Raw genomic sequence first — 19,269 nt, forward strand, 5'->3', positions numbered from 1 at the left:
AACCCACCAGTTTTGACAGAAATTCAGGATCACTACATGCCCATGAATGTATGAAAAGTATGATAATATAAGACTATTTATTTAATTTTTAAAGCAGGGCTGCGTTGCTGTTTTTTTTTTGTGCGTAGTATGCAAGCCTACCAATTTGTCTTGTTAGTTTGCAGTTGGATATGATGACATTTTTTTATGTTCTCTTAACATTTAATTTCCTAGAAGTGCTTACTGTAGTTACATATTTATAATTTAATGTAATTTGTTTTATTTGTCCACAATCACATTTAAAAATAGACATCCTATTTATTCTGTTTTCTGATCTCTGTATGCTGCTGATCAAGCTTGGTTGTTTTGGTTGTACAGTACAACCATAACGCCCTTCATTATAACGAATCTGGCCCCTGGACCCCAAATAAATAAATAAATAAATAAATAAATAAAGAAAGAAAGAAAGAAAGAAAGATAATAGAAACACACACTGTCAACATCCCAGTCTGTACACACGGGATGCCACCTCCACAGTGAAGTCAACTCTTTTGTCTTAATAAAAATCTTGCGCTGTGTAACCATGCCTCTGAAATGAAAACCATTTTGTGTTGCAACAAATCTGGAAACTATATTGATCATTTGAAAAAAGTAGTAACGCAGGCATATCTCTGTCGTGAACATAGTTTGTCAAAAAGCACTTTTTTGGCTTGTTCAGCACCCATGCGGCAAAGCAAAATTGATTGAAGAAAAAACAGTAGCAACAACAAAACAAAACATAACCTGAGGATCTGATGGAACTTTTCATGTCTGGTTGATTTGGAATAAAAACTCAGTTTGGGATTCTTGCATGTTGGATTAAGATTTGGTGCACTTTGAAATGATTCATGTTAGATTGATTTTGAATAAGTTCAGCTTCACTTCAGGATTTTTGCTTTTTGTACTGCGTTTTCATCGTTTAATGAATAGGATAAAGCAAAGGCAGAATACTGCATACATGAGACGAACAGGTACATGTAATTCTACTTTTATTCACAATCTCATCTCATTAAATTTACTCCAACAATTTATTGTTCATTTTAAATGTCCTTTCTCTAGAAGAGGGTGTACTGTATTTGTAATTTCTAAATTATTGGCCCTAGTAAAGTTTGGTGACGGTCCATGATTATTCTTTTGGCCCAGTTAAACCTAATTCTAAAGTACTTAAATCATTAAAATTATAGCAATTAAATATGTAGTTGAAAGGACCAGCAGGACTTACTGGTATAAATCATACCACGCGACACAGGCTGCTGCCAAGAAGTTCCTTAGATCACCACGAAAGTTGTTTCGTAATGTATCATTTTTAATAGGAATATACAGCATAGTACGCAGTAGATTACAATCATAGTGCACAAGCAGAACCTTTGTCCACCTCCCGTAACTAGAACAGCTGTACTGACCTTGGCAAGAAGCCTGTAAGATGTTGGAAGGTCATCTGCGGTCTCGGGACAATTTATCTTTTAAATCTTCACACAGAACGAATATTGTTGTTAGGGGTCTGGTACCAGTTTTAGGAGCACAGTGGAGACTTCACACTCACACCCCCCATTACCCGGCCCAGTTTCCAGTTTCCAAATCCAAGGTCCTTTGGGATAGACTTGACTAATTTTTCCTAACAGTGTATTCAAATTCATATTTTACTGTGTCTACTCTATGCAACACTAGCATTTGTCACCTTTTTTTTAGTTTAATCCCAGTTGCTCCTGCCACAAATGTTTGAGTTGTGTGTAAATGCAAACAGAAGCCAGGAAAGTATTGTACTAATGAATAAAGAATTGTTACACAGAGATATATTAAGAAATGCATATCAAGTTCACCTTTCACTGTCAGGAAGATTAAACCACTGCAGCATAGTCAAGACTCGACGCTCAAGTGGAATGACACTGAAAGAGAAGAAATAAAACATGTTAGCCAATTAACCTATCAAAAAGTATCTTATTAAAATGCAGAACAGTTTATGTAAAATGTTCAACAGGAATTGTGTGGTGTGTGGCTGTTGTCAAATAAAACACCACATGCTAAATTTTACACGGCCTGTTACTAGAAACTGATTTATTAGTTTTATCCACTGAAATGCACTAATATTTTCTACCAATATAATTTACAGTGTGATTATAAAGTTGTAGTCAAAAGTTTACATACTCCAATGGAAATTTATAATTTCTAGAAAATTCTCAAAAACAGTTTTGGGGAATTTTAGGGAACATCTTTTGTAGCAAAAGTTTTGCTTTTGTTGTTGAGGGAAAAAAAAGTTACAAGAAATAGATGTCTACAATTATTTATTTCAGCAATTTTTTTGGAAAAACTCCAAAAATGCTAAATTCAAAAGTATTCATACCCTTTGATGCTATGATAGTATTGTCTACAAGGTGATAGGAATTTTAATATGATAATGCAGAACCTAATTTTAGAAAAGTCTAGAAAATGCTGGATTGTAGGTGAACATTCTTAGAGTATAAAAGGGTTAGGCATAGGATGGTTGCTGTCATTACCAATAAGTCAATATGAGGAAAAAGTAAAGAGCTATCTGAAGACCTTAGGCAGAACATTATTTACTGTCATAAAGCCGGAGAAAGACACAAGATGATTTTCAAGCATTTGAGTGTCCCAATTTCAACTATTGTTTCTATTATCAAGAAGTACAAGACTCATGGTACTGTCACAACGTTCCCTCGATCTGGAAGAAAGAACAAGTAGAAGAATTGTGAGGAAGGTTAATAACAATCCGAGATTGACTTCCAAAGATATTCAAAAAGTGTGACTAAAAGTGGGACTGGGGTTTCCACTTCAACCATAAGTCGAGTATTGCATGATGAAGGTCTCAATGGTCGCAGGCCAAGGAAAAACGTCACAAGGACAATCGCTTAAAGTTTTCATAACGGCATTTGAACGATGGATACGAGTTCTGGCCAAAGGTTTTGTAGAGATGAAACAAAAAGTTGAGGTATTTGGTCACGCCGATAGTCGTTACATTTGGAGAAAGTCTGGTGAGGCGTACAAAGAAAAAAACGCCATACCGACTGTCAAGCATGGAGGTGGTAATATCCTTCTATGGGGCTGTTTTTCCTCTAATGGCACAGGAAATTTAGTTCCAATACATGGTAGAATGGATTCCATAGCATACCAAAAGTTATTGGCCAATCATCTGAAACCCTCCGCTACAAAACTTGGTTTAAAGCGCAACTGGCCGTTCCAACACAACAACGATCCAAAGCACACATCAAAATCTACTTCAGAATGGTTAACCCTTTGCGGTCCTATGTCGGACCAGGTCCAATGTCGGACCCTGTCCAACATCATCAAAAAGACATTTTTTCTCCGGAAAAAGCCAAGAAAACCATTCAATGGCCGAGTGGGAGCGACAGGAGCCGAGACAAGCCGAAAAAAAAGGGCGTATCTCATGAATAGTCATACTTGCCCCTGGCATCAGATAACGGCGGCCATAAGGAAACAAGCTGGCTGTAACTGCATCAGCGCTCAGAGAATATCACAGACATTTGCAGAGCTTTTTGAGATGTTACAGTAATATAATAATGACTTGGATAGCATTATTGATGAGTTTGGTGATAAATCGAGTGATCAGGAGATGATTTATCAGTATGCACGACTATGAAGAGATATGTGATAAATACAGCGAACAAGGGGTGTGGCAGGGTGAAGATGCAGTACTGAGTGTCCTTTTGATATGCAGTGCCCTTTAAATTGGTTTTATTGTGAATAAAATTACTTTTAAACAGCGCATGTAAAATAAACAGTTTGTGTGAAAATAAATAAGACCCGACGCGCCTCACAGGCACTGAATAAATGGACCGCAAAGGTTTAAGAGAGGTTATTATTGCTAAAGGTGCCTCAACTAACTATTAATTTCATTTTCCGTGTCATGGTATGAATAGTTTTGAATTAGCATTTTTGGAGTTTTGCAAAAAAATTGCTGAAATAAATAAAGAAATAAAAATATATATTTTTTATAACTTTTTCCACCCCACCCACAAAAGATTTTTCCTATAATGAGTTTGAGAAGTTTCTAGAAATTATAAAATTACCATTGGGGGTATGTAAACTTTTGACTACAAATGTATATTGTCTTAGACAACACCACCAGAGAAAAAACAAATACAAATTTAAAAAAGTGAAAAAGTCTGACAAGTTTCAGTTAACATGAGAAAGTATGCACAAATAAATGTTCTATAGCTTTGACGTTGAAATAAAGGAGGAAAGCTTTGCAGACATGATTAAGAAAAGGTTATACAACCATGTTGAAGACACAGGATTTATTGAAATTCAAACAAAGGATCCTAATACACACTGGGAAAGGGTGGGCCATTTGCAGCTGCAAATTCACCCAGAACAGATTATCTTGGATAATCTTCCCTGCAGGAACCATCATTTAGCAAGGACCCCCTGCTGCCAGCACAATCAGGACCTGCAAATTCAAACTCTCAAGACCCACTGCGCTCACTTTATCATAAAAAAACACATTCATTTAGAGACATCCCCTGAAAATGTGTTTGTTCTGTTTTAAAACATAAACCAAAAGTTTCAGTACCACTTACTGTTCTAGCCAGACAAGCAATGAGACTGAATCAACAGAATACATGGACGGCCCCCACCCCCAGCTACGTTAACCTACTTTACATGTTTCTGCAAAGCAAACCAGTAAAAGTTTATTCTATGATTTTTCACTATTAAAACCATTCCAAAAACACTGCATACTCTTTAGATATTCAATTTGAAGTCTTGTAAACTCCAAGATACTGCAGCATCCTATCAAAATGTTCAACCACGATGAACCATTTACTGCGCTCCCCTCTAGATCTGCTACATATTTTTATAGCGATTAAAAAAAATGAAAATAAGATACCAGACTTTAACAAAGGACATGTATTGCACAATATAGAGTACATTCAAGTAATTCAATACACACTGCAAAACAATCTTAAATCATTGTTACTTGGAAACCAGTGGCTTTGCAGTTTTTTGTTTTTTTTTTAAATACACAGTTTGCATATATACAGTGTTGTCTGACGTATATTACATTAAACATCAGAACGAGAACTGGTGGAATGAAAGTAGTCATGCATACGGGCAGCCTTTAATAAATGGGAAAACTAACATTCTGACACTATCATTTGACAACTTACAAAGGCCAGAACAAAGTACCAGCCTTCACCCCTTGCTTTTCGGCAGTTATCCAGATCTGGCAAGAATCAAAAGATGATTAAATTACAATGAGCAACAGCAAGCCAAGTGTATACTGAATCAATAACTTATTTATCAGAAAATAGAACCAAAGATCTAATGCATTTCTGTTTGAGAAATAACCATCAAATGGGTAAACAGGACTCTTTGTGGGACCTAATCAGTTTTATAAAGTAGTTAATGGTTTTAATTTAAAAAGAGCAATACTTGTAAGTACAGTATAGTGGTAATATTTATAATATATAAATTATACACTATAATAGTACAGACAACTTACCCCTTCTTTTCCTTTCTACTCTATTTTGGAATAAATGCAGTGAAGACTACAGCTATGGCCAAAAGTTTTGCACATACTTCACAAAAAAGTGACATTTAAAAATGTGACATTTAAAAATCTAACTATGAAATACTGTACTACTATTATGTCTTCCGGTAGGCTTTTGAAAACACAATGTTAAATAAAAGATCTAAATTATGTTCAAAGTTTTATTCCATCTCAATCCCAAAATTGTAGGTGATGGAAAACATTTGCCCATAGCTGTATTTGGAGCAAATGCAATATTTTGTGCTGATGTTTAATTATTATCCTCAGCTTTCAGTTATCAGTTGAATTCTCATTCTGTGTTCAAGCCAGGTTTCATTATTTTAATTTGCTGAGCCAAATCAAACAAAGTTGCAAGACACAGAAGCAGGGCCAGATGTCAGAAGATTTCTGTACAAATTGTTCACAGATGCACAGTGCTTTCTTTTTTCATGGCACTGGGTCATGTTACAGAAAAGAACAAAACTTACTGGTTGACCTCCCCACCAGCGATGATTCAATTTCTCTCGACCTCGAAGGTTAAAGTTGGCATCAAACACAGGGTCGTGCATAGAATTGCCAACAATTCCGTGTGATTCAGGATAAAGTCCCTTTGTATGAAAAACACCAATACAAAATTGATTTAAATGGGTTTTATATTATTGTTTTTCTCTTAACAAAGAAATAGCTTTTTTCAAATGTGTAATGTACGACTTTACAAACAAAATCAGAACACCAGCTATTGCAAATCCAATTTTTACAGTACAGAGATTCTAAAACTCTTATAAACAACTCATAACCTGTGGTTTAAAATTAACTTCCCCCATATACCTGTTCTGTTATTACTCAATATTATTGACTCAGGAGTTCCATTATTGCCTTGTAACATGTCACAGCAATACCATTACCCCTTAACAGCAGTATGGTTGACCTTTTATATACAAACTGCCCGTATATGACTTATATACAAAAATACTTACAGTTGCAAGGGTATACAAGTTGGGGAACGTTTTTGTGGGGTATACTGGCCTCATGTATGGTGTGTGAGTGCCGCAGGATCCTAAAAGTAAACAATATAAAATGTGGTTACTGCTGAAATAACTGTACTATAGAATAGAAAGGGTGTTGTTTGAGAGAGACAGTAGCTAACTAAAGAAAATCAAAGATTCAGTTGTGTTCCAAATATTAAGACAATAGCTCTGTGTACTGTCACTACACAGCAGCAATCACATGACCTCAATAACAGCCATGTTTGACCAGAGATCAATGTCAAGAGCACTAGCTCATTTATTATTATTATTATTATTATTATTATTTATTTCTTAGCCGACGCCCTTATCCAGGGTGACTTACAATTGTTACAAGATATCACATTATTTTTAAATACAATTACCCATTTATACAGTTGGGTTTTTACTGGAGCAAACTAGGTAAAAGTACCTTGCTCAAGGGTACAGCAGCAGTGTCCTCCACCTGGTATTGAACCCACGAACCTCCGGTCAAGAGTCCAGAGCCCTAACCACTACTCCAAACTGCTGCCCTATTTAGCACATAGTGTTTATATAACCCTGCAAATAAATCACAGCCTCAATAAGATTTTGAGGTATGAGGCTTTAACACAGTGGCAGCATTGTAAAATTGCTGACAGAAAAGAATAGAACATATCTATATTTACCACGGCAGCCAAGTTCTGAACAAGCTACAACCTAGAAAAGCCCTTTGTATAAGTTCGACAGTTTGCATTCCAGGATCAGTTGAATGCGAGGGCGAGCGACACATTTCTAGGGCTGTACTGTATCAAGTAACATTTTAAAAGTTCTTACTTAGTTTGTCAATGTTAGGGATGACATTGCTTCCTTTCATCATATATGAAGCACGGAACCCATCAACAGAGATAATCACCAGAGGAGGACGAACAAAACTGAAAGACAAAAAAAGAAAAAAATGCGATCATGTATTATGTTTAGTCATGAGTTGTCCCCAGTTAGCTAAATGTACTGCTGACTGCGTGCTGGTACCTGACTGCCGGTGTTCCATTTCCACAATTCCAGGTCTTGTAATTATGTTCATTCCTCCTTCCTAATACATTACATTTGTAGCCATTTACTCTTTTACGCAATTCTATATAACCAAATTCTTGCTTTTTTAAAAACTAACTGTACTTTCTCGTTTTCTAATGCTTTCTGTTTTGTATTGATTTTGGGGAAGTAACTTACCCAGCTGGACACTCTGGAGATTTTATCTCCTCACATTCGTCTTCCACCCAATGAGTGTCCCCTGCAAGAGATGCTATCAGATCAGCAAAGGCGTTCACAAAAACACACATCTTAACAGGATAGGAACACAAACACGGTTGGAGTCTCAGGTAAACTTTTCCTATTTTATACATTTCATGTATACAAGTTGAATTGTGTGGACGTGAAATCAGGGATACATAAGTGACAACTGACCTTTGCACACTACACCATAATTGGTACAGCAGTCTCCTTTGCCCATGCAGTCTTCAGAGCAATGGCATGCATTCTCTTCATTCCGAGACTCTCCACAACGATCTTTAGTGCATTCAAAGCCTTTAGCTGAAAACAATGAGGTATGATTAAAAAAGCTTCTAACAGGATAACATTTATCCAAGCTAAAAAAACGTATGTATTTATTAATTTCTATTTATACATTTTTTATGTAAAGGTAACAATAAAACCTAAAACAAGTAAACATTTACTTGTGACTTAAGTACAGAGCAAATGGTCCGAGTAGGACAATGTAAAGGTGGGGGCAGTTCATGGTCCGCTTACACTTTTTAAAAACACATTTTAGCCTTCCTCTAGTCTAGTTAATTCTGAACTACATTTCCATTATAATGTTGAGGTGAAACTATTTTTTAGGTTGATTTAAAGTTATGGACAAAATACAATGTATAAGAAATGCACCACGTGATGATGGGATAAAAAAACACATTACATTATTAAAAATATGTTACGCAACAGTTTAGACCAGGAGTCAAGTCAAAATCTATTGTGAAATATGACATTTGCATTATGTCAGTGTCAACTAACACTTTCGGTTGCATAGCCAGGACACAGTTAAAATAATGCATTAAACTTCTGGACTGGCCAGATAAAATAAGCTTGGGTGGCAATCCTACTTTCAGTTGCAATTTTGAAATCTAGGCAATTTCCATAAAACATCAAACTACATGCTTCTTAACCAGGGATAGAACATCATGCTGTACTGCTGAAATCTGAGTACTGAATACCTGTTCTCAAACAATTTTCATCAAAATCTGAGCAACAGCTGTTGTAGGTTTTGCATAAGTTGTCACAGCGGCAGCCAGGAGGTTCAGCTTCATGGAGTTCAAAGCATCTGCCTTTGCAAGATCCTGAAGTGCTAATCCAGGGGGAATCTGAAAGGACTACGATCAGTAGGAACAGTTAACATCTGTTGGGGGCACAACCTGCTGGGTGACTGGCCAAACTACTTAGCAAAAATTGGAAATCTTAGCAAGAGAAAGGAAAGCGGGCCAAAGTGCCAGTCTAGTTAGCCTCTCCAAGATGTTTTTTTTTTTCTCTGGAGAAGGGTGCATGCACATGGTTGCAAAAACTTTCTGCAAAGCCTGGCACTTGGCAATGTAGTTTGCAATCAAGGTCTCATTAACTGAAACTGACCCACTCTTAAGACTCTTAAGGTGTTTCCAAATGAAGAAAATAAACCTGTATTTAAAACATTCACATTATCATTTTGCCTAATATTTGCTCAATTAATGTGAACAGGTAACTTTACTGTCCATATTTGTAAACGTAGACATGCATGCATACAGTAAGTGTGTTTTAACACACTTATAAAATGGCATTCTTATCTTAGTGGGCTTTAATTTAACTTTAAAATTGCTTCTTTTGTATTATGGGTGTACTGTTATTTAAATGATCTGACTGTGGCAGTTGTGTGTGTGACATGCTATACAAATGTATTGTGTTTTTTTTCTTCTGCTATGTACTGTACAGTGCATTGTGATACTTTTGTATAAAAAGCGCTATATAAATTAAATAAATAAACATGAACTATTTAAATGTACTCTATTCCAGCATATGCAAATAATATTTCACACATTTATATTTAAGATACATATCATCTGACTTTAATAAATATTTTCTGTAAATATGATAATCCATTATAGAAAGCTATATGTTTACCATCTAAAATATAATAAAACACAATAATACACACTATTCAATCTGAATGTACTATTATGTCAACAATCCAAGTATAATTAAGTGGGTATTTTAACACATTTAATATTCGGATCCATCCATAAGCTTACCTTCCAAATATAAAATGTGACAAATAAAACATTGCTTGTTTAGTAGCAGAAATGCAAGCTCAGTGATGTACACATTTTGTATAAACGTTTGACATGTTTTAAGTGGCATTGGTATAGTCGCCCAAAAGGTTTACTTGCAAGCCAATATACATATTAGCCTTCCAAAACACACTACATATTGACTAGTTTTTTGCCAAGTAAAAAATCAAAGGCTCATTTAAGTCTTCTTAGGATTCTTTTGATTAAGCCTACCTTAACTCAAAACTATTTCTCCTTCAAGCTATTACTCGACAGGTTTAAATGATAGGTTTGCTTTAATGATATTCCTTTCCATCATATTTTTCTATTTTCAATATATATTTTATTTAAATAGCCTCTTTCACAGATCATAGTTTCATATACCACATGCATCTCAATATAAAACTACTATAGCAAAGATGTCATGTTTCTGCATTAAAGTACTTGTAATAAAATTAATTATTGATAAAGAAGGTGGATGCATATATTTTATATACTATATATTGTGTTGGTGTACTAAAAGGCAAAACTAAATACACATGAAACAGCGACTAAGTATTTGACATAAATATAGCTATACATTCATTACATGTACACACACACAAATTTTATATATATATATATATATATATATATATATATATATATATATATATATATATATATATATATATATATATATCCTGTAAATACGTATATTCAAATATTAAAAAGCAGACTGAACAGCCACATCTAGAATGAAATAAATGACATACTGTGATATCCTGGGTCTGGAGGGGCTTCATCCCAGTCTTCAGATCTTCTGTGGCGATTGAAAACATATCCCAAACAAACGTTCGCTCCGAAAGCAAAAGAAGCGACGAAAAGCACCTGGAAAACACGAATGCATGACTTCAGACTCGTTAAACCGTTGTTATGTTGACAATATCACAACCTTTCCGAATGCACAAGCTAGAAAAACAGTCCTTATATTTTCGAACACAACTGCAAAAAAAAAAAAAATGAATCGGTTTGCTTCAGCACATTGGAAACCATACTGTATGCACTGTGATTATTTAATGCAATAAGAAATTGTTACAAAACAGTATATTAAATTATATTTAAGTTATTATCGTAAATCTGCATACCTGGTTTAACGTAAAACAGTTGTGTTTGCTCATTTTGACAAGTCCTTACAGGCTGACAGACAGTCCTCTACCCCTGTTGTCTCCTAAGTGCGAGTTGCTCGTGCTGCTGGGTGATTTTTGTAATTCCAACTAATCCCACCTGGTCAGGTTGCCAGACAGCTTTGATTTGACTAGGAGTTCATTTCATCATCTTATACATAAAAAGTCAGTGCATTGATTGGATGAAAGAAATTTGGAGGAAAGCTAAAAGTTAAAGGCATTCGTGTGTAGTTGTAGGCAACATAGTTATTACCGTGGAAGTGCCTTGATGAAATGAAAACTGCGTCATAATAGTAACATACGCAATAGGATAATATGCGCACAAAGTATTATATAATACTTTTTCACAGATATATATATATATATATATATATATATATATATATATATATATATATATATATATATATATATATATATATATATATATTGTAAAATAGTTCATTGTACTTTTTATACAGTCGTTACTCTTAATGAGTTGCACCGGAACACCATTAAAACGTTACCGTGTCTATAAAACTGCAATATATTTGTATTTGTGTAAAAAGACACGTGGTTTGTTGCAACGAATTTGCAAATGTAGTCCTTTGTTCTGTATTGAGTAATAATGGCGAGTACGGTACTCTGCAGATTATATCCAGCTCTGTACTATGCACTAATTGCAACGCAAAACATGCAGGGAATGAATTTTGGGGTCTGCTGATGCCCAGCTTTAGTACATACCTCAGGGTTAAACAGTGTATGGGAAAATGTCAGTGAGTGGGGGAGGGAACAGGAGAATAAGATAAAATGAGAAAAAACAGGCAGTAAGTGGGCCAGTTTACAACGAGATAGCGTGCTGCGCTTTGTCAACACGTCGTTCTTATTCTTAAAATAAATTATACAAAATGTGCAATGCAAGTATTTTTAAAGCACGGCACTGGTTTATAACAAACTCGAAAATGTTGTTCATCTAAGTCTCATTTTATAGTAATAAAGTGTGTACAGTCGTCGTTTTCACTGAAACTTTTGTGTTTTAAAAGCGCGAACCGAATTGCTCTGCAGCCAGTTTCCGATATGGCCGTTCAGTAAACATTTCACAGTTACACAGTGTAACTAGAGCTACATTCAACAAATAGCGCTACAACATTTTTTTAATCGTTTTACAGTAGCAGCTAGGTACATTAGACTAATCTTATTCAGATCATTGAAAAAAAAAGTAATTTATTGCATGGCTTTACAAAGAGCCAAGGGTAAGAATGCAGTTTAGCTCTTTAGGCCTATTTGTGAGCGTCCATCCAAATACCAGATTTGATACATACAACCTTGAGTTAAATTTAATACGTTTCACCTGCTTTCCACAAATAATGACACTTTGTATCAAATATAAACCAATTAACATAAACTGCTAAATAATCACCAAATTCCGGTGCATATCAAAAGTAGAAATATGTAGCAACGTTTTAAATAACATGTTTACACAGATAATCTTGAATAAACTAAAATAAAAGGCGATAGCGTCTCGCTTTCATCTTGGCAAATTTGTCAACACAGGCCTGTAAGTATAATGTTTTGGCATTGTTGGGATAGCTCGTAATAACCAAAAGATCGCTCAATCTAAGATGCACGAAAAGAACCTTTCATTTGCCGAAATAATACCAACATTTGTATACGGCGAAAAAATGTTAGAAAAAGAAATCCACTGATTTTCATGTGTGAAATAGGGTCAAATTGAAACCCGAAAACGCGCAGCGCAGCCCTACAAATGAGCCTAAATCTCGTTTTCAAATCAATAGTACCTTTTCTTTAGAGCATGTGTAAATAATTGTAATTGGGCATAAGCAATATTTCTAGTTTCTTCCTCAAGTGGCCTCCTTGTTGTCTCGTTGCATTTAATTTCTTCCATTTCTACGTGCTGTAGCAAACATATCCAACATTTCCCTATGACTCATCAATAATATTATATTATTATAGAAATAATAGAATGCAATGTAATTCGGTGTTGTCAATATTGTAGCGTTAACCCCCCACCCCACCAGAGGTAGAGGCGGTAGTGTTTGATGGCCTCCACTACTGCCAATAGCTTCCTCCAGGTCACACAGTAGTTGCACTCCTTTGCTGAGGGCACAGCTGTAATATGCCACCATTATCTTTCCGCTGTCAGGGGCTCCTTGGGACAGCACAGCTCGATGGCTACGTTGCTTGCATTTGTGTCCAGGGTAAAGGGGGCTGTTGTGGATGGGGCGGCGAGCATGGTGGTGCTGGTCAGGGCATGGCACAGTCGGGAGAAGGCACAGTCGTTTTTCGGGGGTCCACTGGAAGTGGGTGCTCTTTTTAAGGAGGCAGTGAAGGGGGCTAGTGATGTTGACGAATCCTTTCACAAACCTCTGATAGTATGAAGCGAGACCCAGGAAACTGTGGAGTTGCTTCATGTCGGCTGGAGTGGGCCACTGCTGCACAGTAGAGACCTTTTCAGGGTTGGTGGCAATGCCTTCCTTGCTGACGCAGTGGCCCAGGTACAGTCGCAGTCCAGCAGCCTGGATTCTCTTCAGCACCCACCGCAAGTTCAGCAGGGCCCTGGGAAAGGTCGGGGGCTGCACCAGTAGATCATCCAGGTACACAATGCATGCCTGCTTTGGAATGCCGTCCAGCACCCTCTCCATCAGCCATTAGAATGTGGCTGGGGCGTTGCACAAACCGAATGGCATGACGTTGAATTGCCACAGGCCCTGTCTGGTGGAGAAGCCAGTCTTGAGTTTGGCGTTGGGGCGAGTTCCACTTAAGAACATAAGAAAGTTTACAAATGAGAGGAGGCCATTCAGCCCATTTTGCTCGTTTGATCATGCTTGTTGCTACTTGCCAGTAGCCACTGCACAGGTCAAAAGAGCTAAACCAGGAGGACCCAGCAATGAGGTCCAGTGACTCGTTGCAGTGGGTATGAGTCTCTCCTGGTGACAGTGTTTAGGAGGTGGTAGTTGACGCAGAATCGTCAGACCCCTGTCTCTCTTGCCAACCAGTACCACCAGTGCGGCCCACAGACTTTTGAACAGCTCGATAAAACCTGCTTATGCACCTCTTGATTGATTTGCTCCGCTGCCTAGCGTCTGAACAGGGGTAGCCAGCATGGTGGTTCCCAACTGAGGGGGGCGCGGCCGGTGTCGATGTGGTGCTGGACTAGGCCAGTCCATCCTCCATCCTCCATCTTGACTGCAAAGAGGTGCTCAAACTCTTTGCAGTAGCGCGCAGAGTTGGCTGCTCTCCTGTTCATCCAGCCCCTCACTGCTGCACTGGTGCATGCTCACCACCACCTCGCTAAGGGTAGCTCCCGTCCTCATCAGGCGTGGAACTGCTGCTACTGCCCTCATTTCCTCCTGTGCCTCACTCCCGGTTGGTGCTGTTTGCAGAAGCTCTTAAAAAGACTGGCACTTGCTGTGGTTCCAGCGGAGACAGTTGTGCTAGGTGTAGTGACTGGCACGAACTTCCCTGTTCCTCTCTCCAGGTCTAGCTGTCCTCTCTCCTGCTGCAGGAAATCAAGCCTGATGATGCACTGGTCCTGAATATCTGTGATCCAGACCTTGTAATCAAAAGCGGTCTCACCCAGGTGCAGCTGCAGTAGCCCTCTCCTTCGCACCGGTAACAGCTGCCCGGTCACCGTCCGCAGTTGCACCATGGTGGATTTAATCTTGGCTAGGCTGATCTCGCTGGCCCGCTGGAAGATGTCTGGCCACACAAGTATGACGGAGGACCCGGTGTCTATCAGCATGGTTCAGGTCACGCCCTCCACTTGGAGGTGTGGCCCGATACTGGTTCTCCCGACAATGGCTGGTGCGGTGTGTGCTGCATTCAGATTGGGGTTGGAAGAGTGGGCTGAGGGTTCCCTTGTTACATCGGCCCATGCTCCTTTCCTGAGGGTGGCTAGTTGGGTCTGCCCAATGCTCCGCTGCCGGCTGATGGTCGCTCTGCCTCCCCCGTCTTGGTCATCATCGCGGCGCTTCCCAGAGCCCAGTTGGGCTCTGTGCATGCAATTGCTGGTAGGCGCAGTTCTCCGGTGCAGGCAGAATAAAAACAGCGGAGGCACTATTTGGGAATTGATGCTCTTTTATTTATGACGGTCTCGCAGGCAGGTTCCGAGTCCACAGCTCTGACAGCAACACTGCTTCCTGGAACAAAGACCCAAACTGACAGGCACAGCCCCTTTTCATTAACTCGGTCTCGCCCCTCATATGCAAATGAGGTTGCAGAACCCCACACACATGCTATTGGCCCTACCCTTGACTTGACGGTGTCAAAAACGTAATAGATCATCTGCAAGGGGCAAACCAAGGTCTGGGGGGGGGGGGGGGGGGCAACTGCCCCCTAAACCATAGAAAATGATGCCCATTCTATAAAAACCCCAAACATATTTGTGTATGATTATGTTATAAAATTTAAAAAAAATTATAAGATTATATTAAATTACCTTTTCAGGACTGAAGAGAGTGAAATATATAGCAAGATGACAGTTACATTTACAACACTCAGTGTGAAGATATTCAGTACCTGTGATCTAAACGAAATTAAAGAATTGATGTTAGAAATTTGAGAAACGGTGCTACCAAATTTATGGTCGAGACATTTGTTTAATTGTATAGCTATGTTTAGTACTAGTCGATGAAATCCATTTAATTTAAGTGTAAGCTTTTAGTCGTCACTTTTTTCATTTTTTAAAGTACTTTCAGCAATTACAGGAATTTCAATTGCTGCACTTTTTTATGTTGTGTTCAGAATGATGTTTAACTCAATGCTTTATTAAGTAAAAAATAACCAACTGTATTTAATACTTTGAAAATACACATCAATGGGTTCTATTAATTTAAGTAAGTAGTTATACCACTATATATAGTCTAAAGAATAACTGGACTAACCTTGTTACAGACCTCTGGGGGTCGACGTCTGATTATTGTGATCGTTGCAATTGAGAAAACCTACCTGCAGGTTATCTGGAAGAGCTAATTGCAATTGAAACTATCCTGCAGTATTACTCTGTACTAAGCACAGGATCATCCCCAGATAGTAGGCTACTAGTTTGTTGCAAACATTACCGATACACGTTTTAAACTATTTCGGCTTCATTCCATAAAATTACAAAATACATGTCTAAAGTCAACACAGCTGACTGCAGTCAAGTACGGTACTTTACTGCCCTTATCCAAACTGGTGTTTTCTGCTGTGGCCGTTGGTTGCTCGGGCAACGCTGTTATTTTTTTTTAAGAGGTTAAAAGGCCATATGAGGGGGTGAGTGTGTGTAGACAGACAAGAGTGAACAGAGCTGTAAACGATCCATTTAATCCAAAATTTCATCATCGAATCCTCTACTTGTTAACAGTGAGGGAGAGGAACTGTTTATTAATTAACAAAGGTACATTTATATATATATATATATATATATATATATATATATATATATATAAAATCAGTGGCAAGTGTATGTGCGGCAGGATGGGGCAGGGGTTTCAAGGTTTCAAGGTGCTTAAAACTGATATGAATGCCCTATTCTGAGTTAACCTGATGTGGTAGACACTGACGCTGATAGGTGTAACTTTGTTCACAGTGGAAAAACTTTAATCCAACTTTATGTTGACCCTTTCGAAAATATGTTACCACTTCACTTTGCTTAACTGATAAACTAATACACTTATTCACTTTGAAACGTATCTGAAACACAGATAGAACAGATATTGCGTCCAGTCGATACACACTTTGGTAGCCATCCTACTTTGTGGTACAGGTGAATGAGGTGGCTTCTCTAGTGTTTAACATTACAGAGGTTTCATCAAAATTAAAACAGTGACAAAGAAACTGTTATTGGAGTTATTCAAGGCTATAATCTTGATTTTATTTGTGTTTATTTTTTGAGTAACTGAGCAATCTATTCTGCTCAGTGGGAGCGGAACTAAACATGCCATTAAGAGGGTTATTTTACTGACTTGCTCTGAGCGGCTCACTTATTTAACACATGCTTTGTTTAAAATCTGTCTGAGCCAGAGAATCTGTATTTTTCAAATGCAAAAAGGAACCTATTGTGTGTGGCTCAGATTCAAATTGCATCCCAAGCTTACGTCTAAATTTGCACTTGCCATGCTTTATTAAAACACAAACAATTCGAAATTATTAACATTTTGCAATAAAAAGGAAGACACCAAAAACATATTGTATCAACTTAAATTATATATATATATATTGCAGTGTGCATAGGGGAAGGCTGCATCAGGGCTGGTAGGTGACGTAATCACACATAGGGACCTAAGCCCGATATACGCTCCGTGCAAAGGAGCCGGCTCTTTTGTACAGCGGTATCAGCGCTATGCTTTAATGCAAGAGGTCCCTGGTTCGGGTTCGCGCTTGCCCTCCGCCTGTGTGTGGATTGCCTCGCCCTGTGTGATGCGCCTGCCTGCGTTGACCTATTTCGCTACTATATATATATATATATATATATATATATATATATATATATATATATATATATATATATATATATACACACACACACACACAAGAAAATCAATAAAAGTTAAGATAAAGTACTAATAGATCACTTCCAGTCTTATCTTTGTTGTTTACCTGTCTTTCACTGACCCTATAGAATAAACATCCGGTTTGAATTTGTGGTCGTTAAGTAATGAATTTGGAGCAATAAATGAAGAGTAGTATTTTGTGCGAAGTAGAAACACTTATCTGTTTGATAATTCGCATGAATTAAAGTATTTATTTTCGTCCTGAGGAGTAAGTAATCTGTCTAGATGTAAACATTTAACAGTTGTCACTCTACAAAGAAAGACCATTTTGGATCTTGGTAATCGAGTGTCATATAGCCCAATCAGCCGCAATACACATTAAATTCTCGTAAAACAATGGGAAGCAAGGAAATACACTCCTTGAGCTGGAGTTATCACCCGCTTGGTTTCTTTGTGGTGATCAAGCTCGTATTGAACACGGCACTGTGCCTGTGTTAATTTCATTTAAGGCTATATATAGTCAACTAAGCAATTGTTTCGCTTTATATACAAGCCTACACAAAACTATCACGATGTAACATTATATATAAGAATGACTCTTACTACTTACATAAAGAATTCTTGACTTTAATAAATCATAATACATCAAATGCTTTTTGTCAATAAACACGAATCCATATTTAGTAAAGAAATAAAAACAAATTAGAATTTCAATTTTTCCACAGACGACGATAACTTAAAGGCAAGCAGCATTTTGTGGGAAAAAATATCTTCCTACCGTACCAGTTTCCCAAATAACATGACTCGGGATTTGATTTGTTCCCTGTGACAATTCCTTGTTCAAGCTACAGCTGTTTCAATGATCCTTGTGCCCTGTGATGCGATCTTGTGATGGGCAGTGTGAGGTGCTGATTTCTTTAGTTGCCCTTGTTTGCACTGTTTCGTTTGCTTTCTGGCATTAACCAATGCAGATGAAGCCACTAGATGTCCTTGGGGACAATGCCTATATTGGCAGATGTCCTCTAAACAGAGAGTTTGTTTACAGTTCCCGTTTACTCCAACGCTTATGACCTGGCCTTGTAAATGCTAATAAACCACCAAGAAGGAAATACACTACCTGCCAGGTTTAAATTAAATACTTGCTGCCAACATTTTGACTTTTGTTCTCTAATATCAGATACATTTTCAAAAGCTCAGCCATATGTCATATATATATATATATATATATATATATATATATATATATATATATATATATATATACGTTTTGTCATTTTTAATTGGAGATCCAGATGCTTTTACTGTAAACTTTAGTTAGTCTTTAGACTAGCTTTCTTTCCAACTTTTTTATTTTTCCAACTTACCCCTTTTATGTAAATTACACATACACAGGCCCCGTTCAGCACTCATTTTGCATTACCTAATGTCATTTTTGGTAAGGAAGTCCAAGATTAATGTTACTCTGTATTGAAAGTAGACAATAATGTATACTTTGACACACAACTGCCTTTTATGCATAACTATCATTGATAAATAACTATCTCAATAGTTTTTGTTTGATCGCAGTCAAATGTTGTTAATACACGAAAGGTTGTTTTCATTTAAAAGCCGCTGGGAATTAATATGTTAATTCTTTTAACTTTACAGGGCCAAAGTATTTGTTCTCTTTGCCCCTGGGCAAAGTTCAGGATAATAATGTAACTGACATTGCCAGTAGTTTATTATTTTAAAAATGAAAAATCCAGCCTTTCATGGATAATTGAACAACAACTTCTT

General features: G+C 37.4%; 1 protein-coding gene across 2 annotated transcripts in view; it reads right to left on the reverse strand.

The window, feature by feature from the left end:
- Positions 1-18,430, reverse strand: part of LOC117394388 (ectonucleotide pyrophosphatase/phosphodiesterase family member 2-like) — a 41,235-nt gene extending 22,805 nt beyond the window's left edge. Inside the window, exons 1-10 of one of the 2 annotated variants that reach the window (XM_059012721.1) lie at positions 18,277-18,430; positions 10,610-10,724; positions 8,775-8,930; positions 7,972-8,097; positions 7,738-7,798; positions 7,345-7,442; positions 6,502-6,581; positions 6,013-6,132; positions 5,163-5,218; positions 1,839-1,904 (exon numbers count right to left, since the gene is read on the reverse strand). In XM_059012721.1, coding sequence (XP_058868704.1) covers positions 1,839-1,904; positions 5,163-5,218; positions 6,013-6,132; positions 6,502-6,581; positions 7,345-7,442; positions 7,738-7,798; positions 7,972-8,097; positions 8,775-8,930; positions 10,610-10,724; positions 18,277-18,294 — 896 coding nt within the window. In that variant the 5' untranslated portion in view covers positions 18,295-18,430. Of the gene's footprint in view, positions 1-1,838; positions 1,905-5,162; positions 5,219-6,012; positions 6,133-6,501; positions 6,582-7,344; positions 7,443-7,737; positions 7,799-7,971; positions 8,098-8,774; positions 8,931-10,609; positions 10,725-10,981; positions 11,239-18,276 lie in introns of those variants that run through there. The other variant, XM_033992611.3, reaches the window with a different exon arrangement.
- Positions 18,431-19,269: the final 839 nt, after the last annotated feature.

The sequence above is a fragment of the Acipenser ruthenus genome, chromosome 3, assembly GCF_902713425.1.
Source record: "Acipenser ruthenus chromosome 3, fAciRut3.2 maternal haplotype, whole genome shotgun sequence".
NCBI classification, from domain to species: domain Eukaryota; kingdom Metazoa; phylum Chordata; class Actinopteri; order Acipenseriformes; family Acipenseridae; genus Acipenser; species Acipenser ruthenus.